Source organism: Pteropus alecto, unplaced genomic scaffold (assembly GCF_000325575.1).
Source record: "Pteropus alecto unplaced genomic scaffold, ASM32557v1 scaffold110, whole genome shotgun sequence".
In the NCBI taxonomy this organism is placed as follows: domain Eukaryota; kingdom Metazoa; phylum Chordata; class Mammalia; order Chiroptera; family Pteropodidae; genus Pteropus; species Pteropus alecto.
This window is the reverse complement of record NW_006431920.1, coordinates 1,805,800-1,807,826: the sequence shown is the minus strand read 5'-3', so window position 1 is coordinate 1,807,826 and position 2,027 is coordinate 1,805,800. Positions and strand designations below refer to the sequence as shown.

General features: G+C 62.0%; 1 protein-coding gene across 1 annotated transcript in view; it reads left to right on the top strand.

Annotated features, from left to right (window-relative positions):
- The window catches only part of ITM2C (integral membrane protein 2C), a 5,761-nt gene that overhangs the window by 1,989 nt on the left and 1,745 nt on the right, over positions 1–2,027 (top strand). Inside the window, exons 2-4 of the mRNA XM_006906644.2 lie at positions 281–469; positions 1,204–1,314; positions 1,820–1,970. Coding sequence (XP_006906706.1) covers positions 281–469; positions 1,204–1,314; positions 1,820–1,970 — 451 coding nt within the window. The remainder of the gene's footprint in view (positions 1–280; positions 470–1,203; positions 1,315–1,819; positions 1,971–2,027) is intronic.

The following is a 2,027-nucleotide window of genomic DNA, read 5'->3' as shown; positions in this document are numbered from 1 at the left end:
ACTTGTGCACTTGGAGGCCATAAAAGGCCTAAGGCATCACCTCATTTTACAGACGGGGAAACCGAGGCCCAGAGAAGCGGTCCACCTAGGAACCGGCAGGCCCAGCTCGCGCTCCCTGACTCCCCGCGTGTCTCGGTTTCTGCATCTGTGGAATGGGTCCCACAGTCCCACCCTCCCTGCTTCCTCAGGCCTCAGCGCGAAGTGGTCGGGTAGGGGGCGGTGGCTGTGCCGAGGACACTGTGTGACTCTGTGCATGTCTCTCGCTCCCCACCCTGTTCAGCTGGCCCGGGACAACTTCTTCCACTGCGGCGTCTTCTACGAGGACTCCCTGTCCTCCCAGGCCCGCACGCGGATGGAGCTGGAGGAGGACGTGAAGATCTACCTCGAGGACAACTACGAGCGCATCAACGTGCCCGTGCCCCAGTTTGGCGGCGGCGACCCCGCAGACATCATCCATGACTTCCAGCGGGTGAGGCCGGCCAGGGGCTGGGGCGGGGGCGGCGAGAGGGCGGCGAGAGGGTGGCCCCCGGGCCCGGAGCCCCCTCCCACCGCGAGTCATGGGAGAGAGAACGCTCGTGTCCCTTGTCCGTCCTTTGACTAGTACCAGGAATAGCACCTGTGCGTAGGAGTTGACTGTAGTGTGGCTGTATCGAGGTTGTAAAGACTTCGCTTTTATGATCTAGGTAATGCATTTCATTATATAGCACTGAGTATGAACCAGCCATGTTGATTTTCTTGCCACCTGACAGCTGCAGATGCTGGCTGTCATGGGTGAGGCTAGTGTCCCTTTTTATTGAGGTTATTTCTGTGTTGACATTTTATCGAGGTGTAGCAGACAGAGGGCCTGGGCTGGAGCCCCCTCGCTGAGAGTGCAGGCTGTCCACAGGGACGGACCTCACGGGTTGGATGAAATGCACAGTTGGGACATTACTAGGTTCCCCAAACCTCAACTCTGTTACCCCATGAAAAGGACCCCCTAACAGCTGAGGATTTCACAGTTGGTGTCTTGTGTCTAGCAGGCGATTCTACAAACAGGCTAGGAAGGGAGCAGAGAGAGGGAGCGGCCACCCAGGGTCTCGGGAATCGGGGGTACCACTGTGGGAGGGCGGGGCTCCTGCCTTCGCGGGCTGGTGGCCTCCCCCCGGCAGCCCCGCCTGGGCCAGGCCCTCGCCCGCAGGGACTGACGCGGCCTCCCCTTCGCAGGGTCTGACCGCCTACCATGACATCTCCCTGGACAAGTGCTACGTCATCGAGCTCAACACCACCATTGTGCTGCCCCCTCGAAACTTCTGGGAGCTCCTCATGAACGTGAAGGTGAGCGGTGGTGTCGGTGGCATCTTGTCCCTACCTGGTCGCCCTGCCCTGTGGAGGCCCGGCCCGGGGCAAGGCAGGTTGCTTTGGTGGAAGGTGGGGCCCAGGGACATCGTCCCCGGCATCCCAGACTGGCCGTCCTCCATTCCCTTCTCCTACGCGAGCTTCCGCCTCCTCTGATGAGGAGCCTCAGGCCGCCTTCCTTAGCTTCCCGGCTGCCCCAGTCAGCGGAGCAGGGAGAGGCGGGGGCCTTGCCCTTAGGGTGAGAGACACCAGACCCCCCGACAAGCAGAATTCATGGCAGTGCAGGTGGCAGTGCGTGGCACAGCGGGAAAGCTGAGCCGCGGGGCCTTGGATGGGGGACGTGGCGGCGTGTGTGCACTTCAGCATTGTGGGGACACAGCTCCAACAAGAAGGATGGTCACAAGGGGAGTGGGCGGTTCGCAAGTGGAGACCACGGGAGGGGAGCTCTGGTAGTGACCCAGCTCTGCGGCCACTCCCTTTGCAGAGAGGGACCTACCTCCCACAGACGTACATCATCCAGGAGGAGATGGTGGTCACAGAGCACGTCAGCGACAAGGAGGCCCTGGGCTCCTTCATCTACCACCTGTGCAATGGGAAGGACACCTACCGACTGCGGCGCAGGGCCACTCGGAGGCGTGAGTGGCGGGCTCCGCCCACCTGGCCCCTGCCCGGGGCTCCAAACCTTGGCCATC